This window comes from Furipterus horrens, unplaced genomic scaffold, assembly GCF_987537825.1.
Source record: "Furipterus horrens unplaced genomic scaffold, mFurHor1.1.pri manual_scaffold_2, whole genome shotgun sequence".
Classification (NCBI taxonomy): domain Eukaryota; kingdom Metazoa; phylum Chordata; class Mammalia; order Chiroptera; family Furipteridae; genus Furipterus; species Furipterus horrens.
In genome coordinates this window covers 217,053,458-217,071,688 of record NW_028327172.1, presented here as the reverse complement: position 1 = coordinate 217,071,688, position 18,231 = coordinate 217,053,458, and the positions used below count along the sequence as shown (strand labels likewise).

At 65.3% G+C, this 18,231-nt stretch overlaps 1 protein-coding gene across 2 annotated transcripts; it reads left to right on the top strand.

Moving 5' to 3' along the window:
• Nucleotides 1–1,251: 1,251 nt before the first annotated feature.
• Nucleotides 1,252–17,435, top strand: SH3BP2 (SH3 domain binding protein 2). Of its 2 annotated transcripts, none has more exons than XM_090267155.1 (13): nucleotides 1,252–1,478; nucleotides 7,080–7,219; nucleotides 7,977–8,079; nucleotides 9,591–9,708; nucleotides 9,952–10,022; nucleotides 11,002–11,090; nucleotides 11,277–11,345; nucleotides 13,046–13,688; nucleotides 14,990–15,113; nucleotides 15,304–15,359; nucleotides 15,692–15,773; nucleotides 16,465–16,524; nucleotides 16,879–17,435. In XM_090267155.1, the coding sequence occupies exons 1-13, from the start codon at nucleotides 1,396–1,398 to the stop codon at nucleotides 17,014–17,016; spliced, it is 1,776 nt and encodes a 591-aa protein (XP_090123281.1). In that variant the 5' UTR covers nucleotides 1,252–1,395; the 3' UTR covers nucleotides 17,017–17,435. The 2 variants fall into 2 exon arrangements, with proteins under 2 accessions (XP_090123281.1, XP_090123280.1); XM_090267154.1 differs by lacking the exon at nucleotides 1,252–1,478 and adding an exon at nucleotides 5,190–5,344 and having other exon boundaries at nucleotides 10,996–11,090.
• The last annotated feature ends 796 nt before the right edge of the window (nucleotides 17,436–18,231 follow it).

The window sequence follows — 18,231 nt, the reverse complement described above, 5'->3', positions numbered from 1 at the left end:
ACACAGGCGGCAAAGGATGGCCCTCCGCTCCCCTCACCACCATCTGTCTCGTCGTGGCCAACTTTCTGCTGAAGGTTCTGCCTGCGCTCAGTCCCTGGAGGACGTGGAGGCTGGCACAGGCTGGTGGAAGCCGGGGTGGTTGTGCCCACCCTGAGGACGCTCCCCGTCCTCAGGGTGTCTGTGACCCCGAGCTGGCCCCCAGGGGGCACTGGCCTCAGTGGAGGCCTGGGGCTGCGTGCAGTGTCAGAGGCCCCAGCCTGGAGCGGCCCTCCTCTGGCCCCAGGGACACCAGGGCCTGGCCCAGCCGGTGTGGGGGCCATGCCCTAGGGAACCTGGTGGGTGAGACAAGGCCTGTGCAACACTGGGAAACCTGTGGCCTGGCACCCTCAACTCCTGCCATGGGGGTGGCCCAGAGAGCTCCTTCCTCTGACTGGTCCTGTCCCCCCCAGACGGGTGGGACTTTGAGACCCAGCCAGGCTCGGGAGGCGAGGCAGGGGTGCGGGGTCTCAGCACCCAAAGGCCTGGCCTGGTGCCCCTGCTTCCCAGCTCCTTGGCTGTGGTGGGGCAGAGCCGGCCAGGAGGGGCCGCATCCTGAGTGGGACTGGAGCGGGGCCGTGGTGACAGCCATGTTGCCACGCAGGTTGTGGAAATGCTGCTTCACAAGTGCAGTGTCCACAGACCCCTGGAGGGGGTTGGACCCACTCCCGCACAGAAGAGCCAGCGTCCCTGTCCTTCGGTGTCAGGGGCAGAGAGATGGCCACCGTGAAACCCAGAAGGTTCAGGGGCAAGGTCATGGCTCCCTCACGTGGTCAGAGGGCAGAGCTGGGCAGCAGTGTTTGAGGGGTGGACGGAGCAGGTTGGGGGGGTAGTGAGCTCCCCACGTGGGGTGTCAGCACCGGCTTCTCCCTGGGCGGTGGGTATCTCTGTGGCCAAGGAGGCTGCGCCTGACGCCCTGGACCGTGGGAGGGCTTTGGTGGTTTGCTGGGGTGAAGCCAAAGACTTCGGTGGCTGTGGGACTGGTGGGGAGCTTCCTCCCAGGGGACATAGTTAGCCTCACCCAGGGGCCTGGAGAGTTGTGGTCTCTGACCACAGGGCACCCACTAAAACCCCGTGAGCTGAATACCACCCATGGGTGCAGCCAGGGGCCCCGGTTGGGCCTCGGGTCTCACTGGGTGGAAGGCAGGAAGTGCTGCTTCCCCGGGGCTGCCCAGGGACCTGCAACAGGAAGTGGAGGGGGCAGGCAGAGAAACTCTGGTGGCCACAGGCCCCAGATACAGAAGGTGGCCGTCAGCAGGCGGCAGCTGGGGGCGCAGCCGGCCGGGCGGCACTTGGGCAGCAGGCCTCGCCAGCCTGGGCGATGCAGGCCGCGGGGCTGCGCCCTGGCCCCTGAGCCACATGGCCTCGCTGGGCCCCAGGACACCCGCGTCCAGCCTGTCACCAGGCAGGAGGAGAGCCATGTGCTGGGTCAGTGCCATCAGGTCAGTAGGGCGGCCCTGGGGCTGGGCCCTCGGAGGTGGTGCCGGCCCGGTGCCCACAGAACCACTGGGGAGGCCTGTGAGGGAGCCAGGCCCACACGGGGAGTGTGGAGGGGGCACCGGCCCTGGCCCTGGGCACCCAGCCAGCGGTGGGCAGGGAGGCCGGGCTAGCACACCAGTGGGGGCCGGGTGGGCTGAGCCTGCCTACCGTGCGTGCACCAGGCTGGGGGCGGCCTTGGCGTGTGGGTCCTGTGCGCACGCGTTGTGAGTTTGGGTGAGTGTGTGTGTGAGTCCACGCACCGAGGGTCCCAGTGGCGCTGTGGGAGCCCCCGGCTACCTGCCGGCGGAGAGCTGTGCTGGGCAGTGGCGTGGAGCTGGGGATCCGGGTGTCGGGGGCCTGCGGGCAGGGGCTCCGCTTGTGAGGCCTGGTTGCCTCCCTCCCTCTGGCATGGCTGGTCACCCAGCCAGCTTTGTAGAAGACTTTTGGTTTTGATTCTTTTATGGAGAAGGATTCTGGGAAAAGGAAGAGGAAGGGGAAACTGAAAGGCAAGAACAGATGAGATGGTGGGAGGCGCAGGGGTGCCACCTCCTGGCAGCTGTCATCCCCCCGCCCCTCATCCCCCCCATGCCAGGTGGGGGGCGTGGCTACACCAGGGCTGGGGGAGTGACCCGCCGTTGCCAGCTGTGTGATTTTGGGCAAGTCACTCTGGTGTCCTCATTAGTGACACGGGGGTGGCGCTGGTCCACACATCAGGGTTTGGGGGTGATGATGCAAAGTGCCCATGGCGAGTGCCCCATGCACCTGGGGGCGTCCTGAGCCTCTCCTGGCCTCGGTGTCCTGGTCCGTAGAGTGGATGCAGTGCGAGCCATTGGGCGGACCGTGGGTGGTGCAGGGCTGGGTGGGTGAGGAGTCTCATGGGCCCACGGAGGCCCCTAGCAGCCCCAGAGGGTGTGTGTGCCTGTGAGCAAGTGAACGAGTGCGTGACTCAGGCCAGTGCAAGTGAGCGTGAGGATGGGTGTGAGCGTGAGTGAGCATAGGATGAGTGTGAGTGTGAGTGTGATGGGTGCGTGAGGATGGTTGTGAGTGTGAGCGTGAGGATGGGTGTGTGAGGATGGGTGTGAGCACTCCCTTGCCCTGCGGCTCCCACACGTGGGCCTACCTGGTCGCCACAGGCGGGTACTCTGACGCTGGGGTCACACGAGCCACCAGCCACCTCGCCACGGCCAGGGCTGCATCTGCAGCTGTCCCACAGGAGCCCAGACCACCAGGCCCCCCGCTTCACTCCCACACACAGGTTCACACCCTTCCACATGCATGCATACACAGCTCTCACACATCCTGTGGAGTGCCATGGCCGGGACCCTGACCGGCTGTCAGCTGTGCGGACGTGCGGCTTGCATGTGGGCCTGTGTGGCCAGGAGCACACCCCCTCTAGGCATGCAGCCCCCAGCGGGCGGAGCCTGCCCTTCCGGGAACCGACGGGGCCGTCTCTGTGGGGTAGAGCTGTTTCCACCCGCCCCCTCCGTCCCCGCAGCTTTCCCCACACGCCGCCTGGCCTCCGGTTTCCCATCGCCAAGACCAGTCTCAGCTTTGAGAGAGGGTGGGGGGTGAGCCCGGGAGCACCTGCAGCGCCCTCCTTCCCCAGCACACACACACCTGCTAGCAGGGCTCGTGCAGCCGCCACGCCGGCCACCCGGCACTGGCCACCTGACACCGGCCACTCCATGCCGCCCACCCAGCACTGGCCTGTGGGTCTCCAGACCCTGCCCCGGCGGCGCCCCGAGCTGCAGGGCACAGAGCCCCCATAGCACAGCAAGCCTGGGAAGCTGTCTGACCCTGCTGCTGGCTCACTGGGTGGCCTCAGTCCCCGGAGGGGACGGACTTGTCACTGTGCCGCTGGCTGTTGGGCCCTCTGAGGAGTGTCCCCTCCATGCCCCCTTAAAACTGGAAGAAGCAGAGGCTCCGTGGAGACAGGCCTGGTGGGATTTGAACCCAGATCTCCAGCACTGACAGCTCCCAGGCAGGGTGGCTCAGCAGGCAGCCCCAGCAGCGTGGGGAGGGGCCCCTCTGGGACTGCCCTCAGCTTTCCTGGGCACCGATGCAGCAGGAATCTGGGGGCTGGCCTGGAAGTCCCCGAAAGCTGTGCGGTCACTATGACCGCCATGGCCCCCCATCACCCACCTCAGCCACTGTTTCCCCTTTCTGCTCCAGCCTGGCCTGGCACTGGGTTCCTAGTTAGGTGCCAGTCGACCCAGCTCACCCACTGGGGCAGGGCAGGCCAGTGGTGGCTGGATGATGTTGGGGGTGAGGATGGGCTCCCTTTGGACAGTCTGTCCTTTGGAGGGGGACTCTGGGTGTTGACATCTGTCCCTGAAGTGAGAACATCCCCTGGGAAGTGAGGGTGGAGCATAGCCTTGCCCTGTCACAACGCTCCCTCCCCCCCAACTCAGTCAGTGGCCACCTGGAGTCCCCACTGTGCCCAGGGGAGGGATGGTGGCCAGGTGAGAATGAGGGCACCCCCAGGCCAGTGCCAGCCTAGCCACGAAACCTCAGCCAGGTGTGGAGCTGGGAGCCTGGGCCACACTTGCCTTCACAGCAGCGGCCCCGCCCCCACACGTGCCAGGTCCCCTACAGGATGGGGAGGATGTGCTAGGCCAGCCTGGGGGCTGTGTGGGCTCCCTCTGCCTTCCAAACAGCTGCAGTCCCCACCATCCGTCAGGGCTGACGTTCTACACCTCCCGGGGGGGCCCTCTGTGGAGGGCCTGAGCAGGCAAGGAAGGGGGACAGTGACCACTTGTTGTGGTCAGTGTGTGGAGGGGCCGTGCCAGCCCCATGGAGGGACACAGGGTCCGCTGGAGGTCAGGGGAGACTGCCTGAAAGAGGCGACAGTGGAGCTGGATCTTCTCTCATTTCTGGATCGTTCCTTGCTGGTGTATAGAAACAGGACACATTTCTGTGCATTGATTTTGTTCCCTGCCAGGAAGCTGGGCGGACTCCTTGGAATTTTCTGTATGCACGACCGTCTCATCTGTGACGTTTAACTTCTTCCTTTCCAATCTGGACACTTTTTCTTTCTTTTTCTTGCCTCATTGAAGTGGGGAGACGCTCCAGGACCACACTGCACAGCCGCGAGGAGAGCGGCGGGCCTCGCTGATCTCCCGGCCCAGCGCCCCAGCGTGTCTCCACCGCTGAGTGTGGGGGGTCCGCCCTGGGTTCCCCCGCGGCCCTGACCAGGTGTGCAAGTTTCCCGGCTTGTGGACTGGGGTTCTGAGGGTGAAGGCTTGTTGAGTTTTGGCAAATGCTTTTCTACCCTGAGACCATCATTGGTTTTTGTCCCTGCTCCGGTTGAGTCGGTGCATTACGCGCATTGAATGTGGCCGGTGGATCCCGCTTGGCTGGTGTAGCGGCCGCTTGCGAGGACAGTACTTGGTGAGGATTTTCTGCATTTGTGACAACGGCGGTCTGTCGATTTCTTTTCTTGTGATGCCTTTGGGTTTGGTATCAGGGACATGCTGGCCTCGTAGAGCGAGGTTCTTTCTCCCTCTTCTGGTTTTGCAAGAGTTTGTGAAAGGTTGGTGTTGATTTGAGCCAACGCTGGGGGTGTGGCACAGGGGGCGGGGCTCCTCACCTGCCCCCAGGCGCTAGCGGAGGTGCTTGGGGGGCGGTACGAGGGGAGGGGCCGGGCGGGGGGCGCAGGCGGGGACGACTGCGGCATGGCGGGTGCGGGGCTCTGGCCGCGGGGCTGGGGGCGGCGGGAGGCGAGTCCCGGGGGCGAGACTGCGAGGTCGCCGGGCCCGCGGCCGTGTCGGTGCGCGCAGGGCCGGCGGGCCGCCCCCCGGAAGCTGGCCGTGCCTGCCGCGTGGACGCCGTGAGTACCGAGCCGGACCCCAGGCCAGCGCTTCCTGCGAGAACAAAGGCGGGCGTTGGCCGGCCCCGGGGTCGGGGGTCTCCGGGAGGGGTGCGGACCAGTCTGTCTGCAGCGCCTGCCGACGGGCGAGCATGGCCGCAAGCACCGTCCTCCTGCCCCGCGGGCACCGTCCTGGGCCCCGCGGCGCGAGGTGGGGGCCGGCGAGCTTTTGCTCGCAGCCCCGGCTGCTGGGGGGCCCCTGGCCGGAGGGGCCGAGGCTGGGCCGAGGCTGAGGAGCAGCCCAGCCGGTGGACGGTGATCACCGATGGAGCGCGCGCTTCTTCTAGAGCAGACTGGTTTTCTTTGTGTTTTCGGGGGTGGGCCCAGGTGGCGGGCGTCCCCGCAGACTGGGACCTCTGGGTCTGCCGTTCTCTGCGCCCCTACGGGCTCTGCCGCTGACCACACGCCTCCTTTCACTAATGGGGCCCAGGAAGGACCAGGCCTGGGGTGGGCGGGGGCAGGCACAGACAGAACAGTGCAGGTTGGGGGGTTGCTGTCCTGAGAGTCAGGGGAGGGGGAGAGCCTGAGTGGGACTGGGCATTGAGGTGCCTCACAGAACGCGACTCAGAATCTGGGTCTTGAAGCATGAGTAGGACTTCTCCCGTGGGGAGGGGTGGCAGTGAGGCCAGAAGTGTGCGACAGCCTGGCAGGTGTGGGGAGCTGCTGGACCCCGAGGAGGAGGCTGGAGAAGGGGTGGTCCTGTGCGCCCGGGCTAACACCTGGTGACCTCATGCGGCGCCCCAGGCTGACGGGAAGAGGCTGTGATATGTGCCAGGCCATGGCTGCGCTGTCCTCCCACTTCCCAGCCATGGTGGCCCAGGGGTCCTCCAGGAGGCCAAGCCAAGAGAGAAACCTCGGTTGTCTGACCTGGGAGCTGGGGGCTCTTGGCTTCCTGCTTTCTTGCTTCCTGGTCCCAGCCTTAAGAAAGGGATGGACCAGGTGTTGCAGTTGGTTAGCGTGTCCCAATACGCCCAGGTTACAGGTTTGATTCCCAGTCAGAGCACATATAAGAATCAACCAATGATGCGTAAGCTAAGTAGAACAACAGATCGATGTTTCTCTCTCTCTAAACAACAAGAAAGGAAGACAGAAAAGAAAAGGATGGATAGAAGCCAGCTAAGGGCAGGCAGGAGTGGAGGGCTGGGTATCTGGGGGCCATGGCCCTCCCTGCTGAAGCTCAGAGCTGGTAAAGAGGGTGTCCAGGGCCTGCCCCGGCCTCAATACCTTTTTAACTCTCTCCTTCAGGTTGAGTCTCATCACCTCCTCCTGGAAGCCCTCCCCGAGTTTTCTTTCTAGGGCAGGCCCCATTATAGGCTCACCTGGCACTTGGACTTGGGGTGGTATGGCCTCGGGCCTGACTCACCTTGGCCAATGATTTCCTGGGTTCATTCATTGCTATAACCCAGCCCCCAGGGCACCTTGAGCCCCATAGTTTGGTGCTGAATGAACCAGGGACAATGGAGGAACTCACTTAGTTCTCAGGGTCTCTGGAGGTCGGGTTTGTGACCAAGTGGACCAGGTGGCCCTGTCTCCCTTGGCTCCTACCTAGAAGCCTGGGGCCTGTGGAGGGAGCTTTGTCACCCTTTGCTGACTTGAACTTTGTGCTTTCTCTGGGATCTTGGTAGGGTCCCGCTGCATGTCCCCAGCGGAATCATCTCTGTCCCCATGCCTGGCTGAGACATTCCTTTTATTGCAGTTTCATGGCGGCTGAGGAGATGCACTGGCCTGTCCCCATGAAGGCCATTGGTGCCCAGAACCTGCTCACCATGCCCGGTGGTGTGGCCAAGGCTGGCTACCTGCACAAGAAGGGTGGCACCCAGCTGCAGCTTCTCAAATGTGAGTCCTCTGCGGTTGGGGGGCGTGGGGACAGAGCTGAGCCTCTCTGGTTTCTTACATGGCGGGCCCTCCAGAGTTTCCCTTCCGTCCCTGGTGGCCGCCACCCCTGGGGGACCTTGAGAGGGCCCTGGGGGGTGTGGAGATAGGGTGGGCCTCTCTCTGGTGCACATGCCGAGCCTTTGCCTTTCCTGGCGGGTTCAGTGATTGGGTCGGTCCCTAGGGCCCAAGTGACCCCATCTGCTGAGCTGAGGCCTGCAAGGCTCTGTGGTCCCTAGGACAGCAGGCTGGGAGAGGGAGAGGCCCCAGGCTGGGAGAGTCCCCTTGTCAGGACACTGGTGGCCAGAGAGCGTCAGGGCCTCGCCCGCCCCCCAAGCAGCCCCAGGCGGCTGTGTCTGTGCCCTGTGCTGCCTGGCCTGTGGGTGCCAGTTAGTCTGGTGTCTTCTGCCCCCTGGCCTGGGTGGGCTGCTCAGGGGCGGGGCAGTGGAGCGTGGAGGTTCTCAGTGGGACTGCCCAGCCTCGGGGTTGGCTCCATGCCTGTGGTTCCTGTTGGCAGAATCTCTGAGCTTCTGGGCCCCTCCCTCGCTGTGCCAGCCTCGGGTGGGGGGCACTTCCCAGCAGCCCCGCAGCATCCAGCAAGGTGGCCGTGGCCACTCTGAGCCTCTGGCCCTGGGAACAGCCTCACAGCCCTCGTTCCTGGGGGCGGGGTTTGAAGCCTGGTGCGGCCCGCAGCTCATGCCCGCCCCGCCTGCCGCGCCAGGGCCCCTGCGCTTCGTCATCATCCACAAGCGCTGCATCTACTACTTCAAGAGCAGCACATCCGCCTCCCCGCAGGGCGCCTTCTCGCTGAGTGGCTATAACCGGTGAGTGCCCGCCGGCCTCTGACCCGGGTCCTGCCCGGACGGCTTGGGCTCCCTCCCCTGGGCACCGCGTCCCGCCTCGCCCGCCTGCCCTTGTAGCGCCCGCCCCTCCTCGCAGTCCGGCCTCAGGCCTGGGATGAGGCTAGGGGCTTCCTGCACTTCATCACCAGACCTCGGGGGTCGGGCCAACCCACTTTCCAGAGTCCCCATTCGGCCAACAGCCCTGTGACTTCTGCATCCCTCCTCCTTGCCCCTGACCCACCACAGCCGCCCTCCAAGGGGCCAGGGCCAGCCCACTCCAGGCCTCCCAGGCCTCCCAGGCGCACGGCCACGAGCCTGCCCTCAGGGGGGTCCCGCGCCCACGGGCCAGTGAGTGCTGGGCTAGAGCTCTCTGTGGGTTGGCCGTGCTGGTGTGTGTGGCCCATTTGTTGGCTTCATCCGGATCCACCCCATTGGCTTCTGGGGCCTGCAGAGCAGGGTGAAGTGGGCACCAGGGCCCTGTGCCCTGTGGCATTAGCTTGTGCCTCTCACGCGCCCGAAGGGGTCCACGCCCAAAGGGGCTGTCCCTCCTGCCTGTGAGTGACCGAGGGTCCCATGGTGTCACTGGTGGCACTGAGACTCTCAGGGAGTGACTCTAGGCCTTGGCTCACGCTCTAGCCACAGGCTCAGTGGGGGAGCCTTGTCCAAGCCCCCAGCCCAGTGGCAGGCTGGCCGGGGCACTGCCAAGGAGGGGAGGAGACTGCAGTGCCCTGTGGCTGCTCTGGGGTCGCCTGTGGAGGGCGTTTTCTTTCTTGAAACTCACCACCCTCAGCCTGGTGGGGCGCAGCCTTGCCTCAGGGGGTGTCCCAGGCCCTCTTATGGGCCACATGGGCACAACTGCCACGGTGCCCCGCCTGGCAGTGCTTCCCGTGCTAGACTCTGTCATCTCTGAGTAAACCCCACGTAATGGCTGGGGGAGTGACCACAGTGAGTCACTTCCTTGAAATGTTCTCAAGACAGTGGGGCTCCCTGGCCGGTGTGGATCAGTGGTTGGAGTGGTGGCCTACGCACCTAAAGGTCGTGGGTTCGATTCCCGATCAGGGCACCTGCCTCGGGTGTGGGTTCGGTCCTCGGTCAGGAGGCCACCAATCGATGTTTCTCTCTCTCTCTCCCTGTCTCTTCCCCTCTCTCTAAAAAGAAACAGAAAATAAAACATCCATACCTTAAGAAAGAAAAGAAAAGACGGGGGCAGGCAGGGCCTGAGGTGGAAGGGGGGACCATTCGTGGGCAGCAGGGGTGACGCGTCCTCGTCTCGGAGCCTCACGTGCTGCTGCTCCTGGGACACCCACCCACGCCCCTGCACTCCGTCCCCCCACTGCCCGCCCTTGCGCCGGTGCTTCCTTCTTTCTGCCGGGAGCCTCTGGGCCTTCACCTGGCGCTGGCCCTCGGCGCCCGGTGCTGGGTGCCACCTGTCCAGGGCCAGGGCAGCCCCCGTGGGCGTGGACCCATGGTGACCCCTGGTCCCGTGCCCTCAGGGTGATGCGGGCGGCGGAGGAGACGACGTCCAACAACGTCTTCCCCTTCAAGATCGTCCACATCAGCAAGAAGCATCGCACGTGGTTCTTCTCGGCCTCCTCTGAGGATGAGCGCAAGGTGACCGGGGGCCTGTGGGCACGTGGCCTGTGTGTGGGCAGCTGGTCGGGTGCTGCCCCTTGGTGCCCTGTCCTCACACCCTGAATACGCTCTCGGGAGGAGCCCTGACGGGCTGAGGGGGCCGCAGGGTGGGCTCCCCGACTGTGGTGGGCACTGCAGAGCAGCAGCGCCGGGAGGGAGGTGGGAGCGCGGGGCCGTGCCCCCGGCAGCTCCATGCCCACCTTGGCCGTGGCTGACCCACAGAGCTGGATGGCCCTGCTGCGCAGGGAGATCGGCTACTTCCACGAGAAGAAGGAGCTGCCTCTGGATGCCAGGTGTGCCTGGGGCTGTGCCGGGCGGGCGGGCGGGTGGTGCACGGAGCCCTGGGCTTTGCACATGTGGCGACCTCCCAGCCCCCAGGGGCTTGCCTCAGAAGCCCCTCCTCGAAGGTTCTTCTGGAGGTGTCTCCTGGGCCATGTGTGTGTCCCTAAGACGGGTCCTATGTGTGTGTGCCTGAGTGTGTACGTCTGTGTGTGCACACTGTGTGTGTGTGTGTGTGTGTGTGTGAGCCCCCTGTTGGTAGCTTGTATTGAGGGGGTCACATGCTTTAATCCCCCTTCCGTAGGAGCTCAGAGCTCTGGGCACCCCCCATCCCCTGCCCACCCCAGCTGGCTCAGGAGTGAGTCCCCAGAACACCAGCTCTGTCGTCTGGGCCTCGCGACCTCGCTGTGTGGTGCTGAGCCTGCAGCAGGGGCTCGCTGGGTGGACCAGAAACCAGCCCGTCCTTTCAGAGTTGGGGAAGCTGAGGCCGGAGAAGGCCTGGCATACGGAAGGTCATCCTGCGGGTCCCTACCTGTCCTTGGAGCTCTGGGCCCTCAGTCCTCGCCCGGGGCCTTCAGTAGGCACAGCCGAGAGATGACTAAGCAAGCCCCCAGGGCAGGAGCCAGTGGGGACAAGGGCCCTGAGGCTGGCAGCACTGACTAGTCAGGGGGCCACATTGGTGGCAGAAACTGCAGTGGGGTGGGGGAGGGGCCACCACGGCCTCCAGTTCCCATGTTGGCCCGTGTCAGCTCACGTGGAGCACGTCTCTGTGGCTCTGTCTGTCTGTCTGGCCTCGTTTTGCGTTTGTATTTCCAGGTCTGCATGTGTCCCGTGTTTATTTGTGTGTCCACATCAGTGTGTCCACATGTGCCCGTGTTTGCCCATTTCTGTCTGCGTGTGCACGTGTATGCAGGTGTGTCCAAACGTGTGAGTGCAAAGGGAGCCCTGTGCTGCGCTCACTGCCCGGCTCCCGCCCGCCCCCCCCAACCTCAGTGACTCCAGCTCCGACACTGACAGTTTCTACGGCGCGATCGAGCGGCCTGTGGACGTCGGCCTGTGCCCGTGCCCCACGGACAGCGAAGGTGAGGCGCCTGGGCCCGCTGTGCTGCCCCGCTTCTCTGCCCCTGGCCCCTGCTGCCTGGCGGGAGGCGCCTGTGGCCACCTGCCTGCTCCGTCCCCACGGCCGCCCCAGCAGCCGGCCCCCCTGACGGGGCAGCACTCACCGGGCGCAGCGGGCCAGCCCTGCTCTGACCGCCGTCTGCCCACAGGCTACGAGCATGACGAGGAGGACGACTCGTACTTGGAGCCTGACTCCCCTGAGCCCGGGAGGCCTGAGGGTAGGTGGCCGGCTGGGCGGCTGGGGGGCTGGGGGTGGGGAGTGGGGCCTGGGCCCCAGGTCCTGGTCTGGGTGGTGTCGGGCCTGGCCGCTTCCACACGGGGCCCAGTTTCCCTGCTGTGGCCCCACTACCGGGAGGGACAGAGCAGGAGAGGCGCACGCTGGCCACTGAGCTCCCTGCTCCTCAGGGTTGGGGGACACACTGGGGAGCTGAGCCAGAGGGGATGGGGGCAGAGCAGCGTCACCCCCTATGACTGACGTCTCTCTCTGGAGCTCTGTGGGCCAGTCACTCCCAGCCCCACTCCCTCCCCCATCTCCCAAAGGACATGGCCTAGACCAGGCATCAGTACGTGTGTCACCTGGAAGCGCAGGCGGGTGAGGCAGGGCCATGCCTCTGTCCTGGTGTCTGTTCCTGTCTCCCCCCCTCCCCGCACTGTCTGTCCCCATCTCTCATTATCTCTCCCACCCTCCCTCAGGCCCTGTTCCCATCCTGGGCCCCTCTCAGTCTGTCGAGTCCATTATCTCTGGGGACTTGGGATAGTCCCCCCATCCCCTGGCCTCCTCTCCAAAGTCCTTGCCCTCTGCCCACTTGAGCCCCCACTCCTGGGTCCTCTCAGCTCCGCTTCTATCTCCTGTGCACCCGGGTCCAGCCCCTCCCCTGCTGGCTCCTTCTGCTGGGGCCCCAGCTCCCACAGGCCTCTGCTCAGCAAAACCGGGGCGCCGGAGGCCTCCCCGCAACCCGCACGAAGCCCCTCACGCAGGCCTGTGACCCCGTGCCGCCGGCCCCACCCTGGAGCTGTGGCCCAGGGAGCTGGGGATGAGCACCCGCCCTCCATTTCGTCCCCGCTGGAGCCTCCGGCGGCGCTTCTGCAAGCCCGTCTGCACACGCGGCTTACCCCGCCGTCCGGGCCGCCGCTCCCGGCCGCCTTCCCTCCTTTCCCCCCGACACCTCTCAGGGTGGCCAGGGCCCTGGCTCCCAGACACCACACTCACACCCACAGGCCGCAGCAGCCGCTGCCCCCCTCCCTGCTCCCTCCCTGCCTCCCGCAGCACCTGGCACCTCGCCTCAGGGTCCCTCCCACCCCCTGGCTGCTCTGGGCAGCCCCTCAGTCCCGTCCCTATGACCAAGGGCCACCCTGGGGCTTGGGCCTCCTGCACTCCTCTCCGCTCACTCCTGGGCTACAGCCAGTGTCACCGGTGGGCTGTTGACTCTCTTACTGCCTCCAGCCAGGACTCCTCCCCTGAACGTCACATCTGAGCCCTGACAGCTCAGTCAGTGTCCCTTGGACGTCTCACAGCGTTTTCAGCTGTCAGGAGCAAATACTGCCCTCATCCTCCTTCCAGCCTGCTTCCGCCGCTCCTCACCTCCGTTAGTGGGAGTTCCAGCTTAGGACAAATCCTCGGGGTCCCCCTTGTCCCCTCTCTCCGCACCCTGCTGGGACTCGATGGTTCCTGGTGGGACATCTAGGTTTCAGGAAGCTTGCTCGGGCTGTCGTGTGTGGGATGAGTGGGTGGGCCAGGCAGTGTGGATTTGGCCGGTACCCTCGGAGGAAGGCTGCCTTGGGAATGCTGAGCGTGGGGGCTGTAGGGTGGCCAGATCCTGGGTGGGGGCTTTGGAGGGGCACACAGCCACTTGGCCCCGGCCATGTGTTGGCAGCAGAGGTGGCACTTGCTCACCAGCTGGGTCTCTCTGCTCTGCAGATGCTCTGACACACCCGCCAACCTATCCCCCACCCCCCGTGCCCATACCGAGGAAGCCGGCCTTCTCCGACGTGCCCCGGACCCGCTCCTTCATCTCCAAGGCCCCTGGCCCTCTGCTGCCGCCCCCGCCCCCTAAGCGTGGCCTCCCCGACACTGGCCTGGCTCCCGAGGACTCCAAGAGGGACCTGCTGGGCCTGAGGCAACCTGAACCTGGCCCCAGGGTGCCTGCTGCCTCCCGGAGGATGAGTGACCCCCCGATGAGCAGCCTGCCCCATTTGCCAGCCCTCCGGAAGCCCCCTTGCTTCCCCGAGAGTACCAGTCCCAGCCCGGAGCCCCGGGTCCCCAGCCATGGGACCAGCTCTGCCAGCGCGGCTTTGGCCGCCTCCAGGAACTGTGATAAACTCCAGTCCTTCCACCTGTCCCCCCGGGGGCCGCCCACGCCTGAGCCCCCACCCGTGCCCGCCAACAAGCCCAAGTTCCTGATGGTGGCTGAAGAGGCCCCCCTGCGGGAGGTGGCCAAGCCTGGACTCTTTGTGCCCCCCGTGGACCCCAGGCCGCCTGCACTGAAGCTGTCCATGCCGGAGGCCACAGCCCGGCCTGCAGTCCTGCCCAGGCCGGAGAAGCCACCCCTCCCTCACCTCCAGTGAGTGCTGGCACTGCTGCCCCTGGGCCCCTCTCAGCTGGCCGTTCCCTGCTTACCGCTCCCCCCGCCACCAGTCTCCCCGCCCTTGGTGCACAGCCCATGGTGGGGGGTCTCTGCCTAAGCCGAGCGGCCTCTGCCCCCGACCCAGGGGTCTGGGATGTCCTGCCTTGCCCTTGACGTGTTCCACCGGGGGGTACGGGGTGTGGGCTTGGAGCCTGTGGCTGTCTCAGGGAGCAAGGGGGACTTCGGGGACCTAAGACTTCCAGAGCTCCTGCTGGGCCGAGAGAGCCTTTGGGGTCAGGGGCGGGGCCTGCCGGGCTGACCGCCTGCCCTGGGCGAGGCCTGTGGGAAAGAGAAATGGCCCTGAGCCTTCGGACCCTGTCTGGGGCTCTGGGCGTGTCCCCGGCTCTGGAGCCACTGAGCTGCCTTTGTGCCCTTCCTGCCCGGGAACTTGCCGGAATGTGGAGCACGGCAGTGACTCACTCGAGGCCAGCTCCAAATGCTTTCTGCGTTATTGCTGTGTTAACAGCCTGTGGTCAGAGACTCTCCGGACCCACACCAGGGAAGGTCCTGGGATACACAGAGGTGGCCTCCAGGGGGTGCGCTAAACCGGGGCTCCTGGGACGTGCCCAACCGCAGCCCCTTCTCCCCAGGGCTCCTGTTAGCCCTGCGCCCGTGGGAGGTGTCCAGGAGACCCCTCGCCACAGTCACGCCTCTTTCACAAGGGGCTGCAGTGGTGCGGCAGGGGTCACTTTGCCCTGACCTGGGCCTGGGTCCCGGGGCCCATTGTCCACAGCACAGCCTCCCCACAGCCCCGCAGTCTGTCCTGCAAGGCCTTTAATTCTCCCTGAGACCACCTGCCACCCTGTAGGGCATGTCCCTTGGGCTCAGCATGCTCACTTGTCATCCGTCCACACCGTGGCTCTGGCAGGGCTGTGATGTGGTAGCTGCCATCACAGAGGTGGTCAGTGGCAGGGGTGGGGCTGAGACGCAGCGTCCAGGGCACTTGTCCATAGTGTGATGACATCAGAGCCCAGCAGCCCTCCCGGGTCATCACCAGCCCTGGCCCCAGCTCAGGCTTCCCAGTCCCTGGTGGCTCCTGTCACCGCAGGGCGACCAGCACGGACCTCTCTTGGGCTCTGTGGGCCTTCCCCAGCCACGGCCTGTAGCAGCCAGACCTCGTGGGCTCCCAGGCTGAGCTTGGCGTGGTCACTCAGAGGGGGCACAGGAGTGGGGTAGAGGGGAGCCAAGGGGCATGGCCCGGTGGGACAGACGCGACTTTCTTCTGGCTCCTCTCGCAGGCGATCGCCCCCGGATGGGCAGAGTTTCCGGAGCTTCTCCTTTGAAAAGCCCTGCCGGCCCTCCCAGGCTGAAGGCCCGCAGGCCGACGCGGGTGGGAAGGACTCTGACGAGGACTACGAGAAGGTGAGGCGGGGTGGGCCGCCGGGGGGCTGCTGGCCGAGGGGGCTCTGCACTGGCCGCCTTGAGCCAGGAGCCCCAGGGCCGGAGTTGAGGGGACAGAGTGCGGGCAGGCTGGTGGCTGGTGGGGGAGGGGCTCAGGTTAGGTTACGGCTCCCCCGAGACCTGGCTGCTGACCGCGCTGACCTCTCTCCAGGTGCCGCTGCCCAACTCGGTCTTCGTCAACACCACAGAATCCTACGAGGTGGAGAGGTCAGTGGGGACCCCTTTATCCCAAGCCTCGCTTTTGTAGACATGAGGTCCCCTGTCCTGCCTTTCTGTTCCCCACTCACCTTGCTGCCGGGTGGTTGCTGGCACAAGTACACGGTCGAATGCAGCTGGAAGCCCGGAGAAACAGCAGATGCCCTCAGCTCCGCGTGGGCTGCTGGCCATCCCCCTGGGGCCCGGAGCAGTGCGTGGGGTGGCCCTCCTGCACCCACTGACCTCGGCAGCTGAGCTGCAGGATTGCGAGAGGCCATGCCGGGGACTGGGGCTGGAGGGTCCCTGAGGGCTGTCTGAGGACAGTCACCTGCTGACTTTTTTAGGCTCTTCAAAGCCACGAGCCCCCGGGGAGATCCCCAGGACGGACTCTACTGCATCCGCAACTCATCCACCAAGTCCGGGAAGGTAGGTGCCCAGGAGGATGCTCTGGCCACCCCCTGCCAGGCAAAGGCCCCGGGACAGCTGCATCATGCTGGAGTCTGCGGGCCTGCCACGCACCAGGCCGACAGGCAAGCACAGGGCTTTGCAATGTCTGGATCAGTTTTCCATGCAGCCTTTATTTACTATCTTAACTGAGAGTTGTGCCTGGCAGCCCCTCTCCCCATTTATCCTCTGGAACTAAATGCCACCTGCAGATGAGGGGAATGGTGGCCGCCCCCCGGCACTGGCACGGGACAGGAAGGAGGGGCTAGGGCCTGGACTCTGATGCGGGTGGGGATTCTTGCACGTTGAGGGGGAGGCAGTGGGAATGGCAGGTCGTCTGCCAGCTCTGCCTCTGCCCCTCCAAGGATGACTGTGACCTCACTGAGTCTCCATTTCTCTTGTGTATCAGCGATGGTCCTAGGGTGGACCAGGCACCTGGTACTGTTATTCAAGTCTCGTCAGAGGCCGTCTGAGGGCAGGGGCTCTGGGGATAGGGGCTGCCCTTCCCCACCCTGCTGTCTGCGTGCAGGGCTACCCCTCCCCACGTCACCCGTGAGGGTCACAGGGCCCAGCCTTGATGCTGCTTAACCCCTGGGTCCCTGAAGCTCAGCTCTATCGGGGTCAGAGCAGTGATCAGCCTGCCCTCCGCTGCTGCCTGCTTTTCTCCTTGCAGGTTTTGGTCGTGTGGGATGAAACCTCCAACAAAGTGAGGAACTACCGCATTTTTGAGAAAGTAAGCAGGCTGGCCCTGCGGAGGGCTCTGGGCAGGAGGGGGCCTGGCCTGGGGCGTGGCTGGGGCAGGACGACCTCACAGAGTGTAGGCAGTGGATGAGCTGGAACCTCCAGGCCCCGTCCCGACCTCACTGCCTCAGCCTTCCCCCTCCTTGTCTAGCTCTGTCCTCAGCTGAGCCAGGAGTGGGTGGGATGATCCGCTCTGGGTGCTGGACTGACCTACCCCACGGGAGGAGCAGGGGCGTGCGGCGGGAACTCAGGGCAGCGGACGCGGGCCCTTTACCGCTGACTGCTGTTGTGCCGGGCGGGCGAGGCTGGCCCGGCCCACTGACCTTGGCCCCACCCCAACCCCCAGGACTCTAAGTTCTACCTGGAAGGCGAGGTGCTGTTTGTGAGTGTGGGCAGCCTGGTGGAGCACTACCACACCCACCCGCTGCCCAGCCATCAGAGCCTGCTGCTGCAGCACCCCTACGGCTACACGGGGCCCCGGTGACGCCTGTGCTGCGACCTGTCGGGCAGAGGTGACCACAGGGCCACCACCTCCGGCCGTGCAGAGGAGACTGGCCTGCGGGGAGGAGGAGCTCTGACCTGAGGCCTCCCTGACAGACACTTGAACATGCCAGGCTGGGCCCCACCCAGCAGGCTGGGTCCTTGGGGCTGGGCTAGGTCTCGGGCACCAGAGGGCTGGGGGCTGTGTATCCCACCCTGCCCACCATCTCACCTCCCAGCAGCTCAGGGTCCTGGGCTTCGTGGACAGGAATTCCGGTCCCCACCCTGCCCTGGGCTGGGAACCAGGCAGGGAGGGCTGGGGCATTTGTGGTCGGGACAGGGGGTGGCCCCAAGACCCCCAGGAACGCTAAGACGTGGCTCCAGGAGGGGCCTTTGCCGCACAATAAAGCAGAGATGACTCTTCTCGTGGTGGCCGGGCTTCATTGGGAAGGAGGGGGTGACTGGCCTCAGTGTCCGCAACGACATCCGAGTGCTGCTGCAGCAGCTCAGCAGACGGAACCCTGAGAAGCGCCCTCCCCGGTTTGCAAGGCAGGGCGGGCTGAGGGGCTTGCCCGGGGGCACAGCTGGCAGTGGGCCTGGCGGCGAACTGGAGCAGTTGGGCTCACAGCCCACACTCTGAGGCGCACGGCTTAAAGCCCCACCCTGCAGCTCGGCATTTGCTACCCTGGCCAGTGGCCCCTGGGACCCAGCTGGGCGGCAGGTGCTCGCCGTGCGTGCTGTCCAGAGCAGAGGGGAATGCGGGGGCTCGGAGCTTGGAATCCAGCTGGGGGCTCCAGGAAGTGACCAGTACAGACAGAAGGGCAGGAAGAGTGGGCCCTGAGGAGGCCAGGGGTAGGTGGGGGTGGTGGCACCCAGGTGGCTGAGTCCTTCGGGCCACACATGGCTCAGGCCCACCCCCGATCCATCCCTCAGTTCCTGGCATGGAGCTCCAGCTGGCCTCCCGCTGGCCCGGTCATCTGGGCTGGCTACACTTTTTGTGTGTGAAACTGCCTCAGTTGGGGGTCAGGGCTGGCAGGGACCCCAGGATCATCTAGTTCACACTGCACTTTATGTTGGGAAAAGGTATTTGCTGTGTAAAATCCAAACCAAGGACAGCGCTGCCCACTGCCCCCTGGAGAGGGCTCTGGGGACTTCTCTCCCCCTCCCTGGGCATGTTCTGGGGTCGGGTGGGCTGGTTTGCTGGAGAAGGGGAAGGAAT

Excerpts from the sequence above, each read along its gene's own strand:
- SH3BP2 (XM_090267154.1), top strand. The coding sequence starts at position 5,190 with ATGGCGGGTGCGGGGCTCTGGCCGCGGGGCTGGGGGCGGCGGGAGGCG. Across the intron at positions 7,220-7,976 it reads CCAGCTGCAGCTTCTCAAAT|GGCCCCTGCGCTTCGTCATC; the intron begins GTGAGTCCTCTG and ends CTGCCGCGCCAG. Across the intron at positions 8,080-9,590 it reads TCGCTGAGTGGCTATAACCG|GGTGATGCGGGCGGCGGAGG; the intron begins GTGAGTGCCCGC and ends CCGTGCCCTCAG.